Source organism: Engraulis encrasicolus, chromosome 4 (assembly GCF_034702125.1).
Source record: "Engraulis encrasicolus isolate BLACKSEA-1 chromosome 4, IST_EnEncr_1.0, whole genome shotgun sequence".
NCBI classification, from domain to species: domain Eukaryota; kingdom Metazoa; phylum Chordata; class Actinopteri; order Clupeiformes; family Engraulidae; genus Engraulis; species Engraulis encrasicolus.
The window spans coordinates 16,131,664-16,134,163 of record NC_085860.1 but is presented as its reverse complement, the minus strand read 5'-3'; the positions used below and the strand labels follow the sequence as shown (position 1 = coordinate 16,134,163).

Here is a 2,500-nt window from a genome sequence, read left to right as displayed (position 1 = left end):
TAGTGATGCGGTTATGCAATGGCTTAGGCCTGAACGACTACGTATTTTGGTAAATTATGGATTTGTTCGCTTTGTTTTATGCAGAGTCGGCATAATGCAAACATTGTAGCTAGGGCCTGGACACAAGCAAAGGTATCCTGCCTCATGTAGCTGAAATAACTAGGAATGGAATACATATAACTGGAATGAATTATGCATGTTAGGGGAAAAGATGGTAAAAACTATAGCAACAAAACTAACACACGCAAACTAACAAAAATCTTCATGCATATTAAACATGTTGTGTAAAAGGAAGCTAGAAAAGTTCATAGAAAAGCATGTATACATGTATACAACAACACTGAAAGCCGGAAAGAAATAGGACATTCAAGTTGCACTGACCGAGATTTGATTTAAATAGGCAAACAAATAAAAACTAGAAATGCACTCAGAGAGTGCAGACCTCCGCCAAGGAAGCTGAAGTTGTTCTAAAATTTGTGACATGGTGTGGTGTGATCCATGCAGGCCTATAGGCTAGGCCTACATACCATTGTGTTGAGAGAAGTGAACCTTCAATGTTAACCAAATTATATGTGTCTCTTTTATTAGATAAGGTGTATGTCACCTGGTTAGCTTAGGTATAGTTCACTTGTCATTGTGGGATTGGCAAATGTTTGGTAATGCCATAGGCCCTACTGAAATATGGCCTAATGGAAATTATTGGATCCCATCGCTACAGCCTTGGTGACATTGTTGTTCATTCATTGTTTTGGCAGCATGCCTTTCATACCATAATTGTTTAGCCACAATAATACATGGCACAGCTATTAATATCCACCCATAATATAGTGAATATTCTACGGTGGTCAACCTTGCCCTTTCAGAACGCTTTGGGATCACCGTCACACACGCTCGCAACACAATTTTGATTATCCTTAAATAGTGAACTAGACACCTTTCTGTCTGTTCATTACTAATAGTCTAACTTCTGTTGACCGTTATTATTTTTTCCACCCTTCGTACTTCAACTGGACAGACGAGAGAAAGCTGATTTGGTTGGCAGGGAACAATTAACTCAGCGAAAGCTGTGACGATATGCGTTACATTATAGGCTATGTCATTATTATTACATAGCCTATGGTTTGGTGCTATTGGCTATGCAAGTATGGCGCTGGGCACAGCAAATCTGCCCATTGTGCATTCTGTCTGGCTTTGTGGTGGCTGTCGCAACACAACTTTGATTAACCTTAAATGTAGTGAACTGGATAGCCTACCTTTCCCTCCTTGGCGCTGCCTGTTCATCACTAACCGTTGTTAATATCTCCACCCTTTGTGAACTTCAACTGCACAGGGAAACATTTAATTGCGCAAAAGCTGATTTGGCTGAACAATTAATGCTGCGACGATATGTGTGCCATATTATATATCAGTTGATTTACTGTGCTATTAACTACGGAGCCATGTAGGCACAGCAAATCCGTGCGAATAGCCTACATTCTGGCTGTGGTCACTGGTCACTGTCAATCAATCCTCTCCACCCTTCGTGATGAACTTCAACTGAATAGGGAAACATTTAAGTTAGGTTAACTCCACAAAAGCTGATTTTGTTGACAGGTCAAACACTCAGAGAATATTAACTCTGCGACGATATGTGTGCCATATTGTAGGCCTATATTATATATAAGGCCTATTTGGTGTGCTACAGAGTCATAGCACGGCAAATCCACGCGTCATACATTCTGGCAGTGGTCACTGGTGGTCTGGCAAATCCGCACGTTTTACATTCTGGCTGTGGTCACTGTCCATCAATCCAACTCGCAGGCACGCTCTGTCATTGCTCAATTCACCCCGTCCACCTTATGGCAGGCCGCGAAATAGCAGCGAACGAACAGAGCGACAGACGGACAGACATGCCAACACAGAAATCGGGCGATCGCATAACCTCCTGGCAAGATAATAAAATAAAAACAAACGCAAAACAAGTTGATTTGGACCTTAGCGTAGAGTCGACGACATACTGCATATACTGTACCTTTTCTCCTTTAGGATGACAGCTCAGACAACCAGCACCAAAACGTGGCCACTATGACAATCATTCCTACGAAAGGAACGGAGAGAAGAGGGGGCTCAGAGGAGAGAGAGGAGATCTGAGAGGGAGGGAGAGAGGGTTTTGGCCGCCATGGGGGGGAATGAGAGACAGATGAGGGAGACAGGACAGATGAACAGAGAGAGAGAGAGAGAGAGAGAGAGAGAGAGAGAGAGAGAGAGAGAGAGAGAGAGAGAGAGTGAGAGAGAGAGAGATGGAAGAGATGGAAGCAAACAAGTATGGGAAAACTCAAATTAAAACACATACACAATCACAAATGGATGAACACAGATGAACACTGTCATGATGTGATCTGTATTGAGCAAACACAACCATGTTTGGCAGTGGAGGAGGTGAAGCAGACTCAGGATGAAAGGACAGTAGAGAGGAGACAGATAAGAGGCTGGAGATGAAGAGGATATACAGTGTGTGTGT

General features: G+C 42.8%; 1 protein-coding gene across 1 annotated transcript in view; it reads right to left on the bottom strand.

The window, feature by feature from the left end:
* ccdc136a (coiled-coil domain containing 136a) overlaps positions 1–2,500 on the bottom strand; it is a 46,013-nt gene that overhangs the window by 3,286 nt on the left and 40,227 nt on the right. Inside the window, exon 11 of the mRNA XM_063196790.1 lies at positions 2,012–2,126. Coding sequence (XP_063052860.1) covers positions 2,022–2,126 — 105 coding nt within the window. The 3' untranslated portion in view covers positions 2,012–2,021. The remainder of the gene's footprint in view (positions 1–2,011; positions 2,127–2,500) is intronic.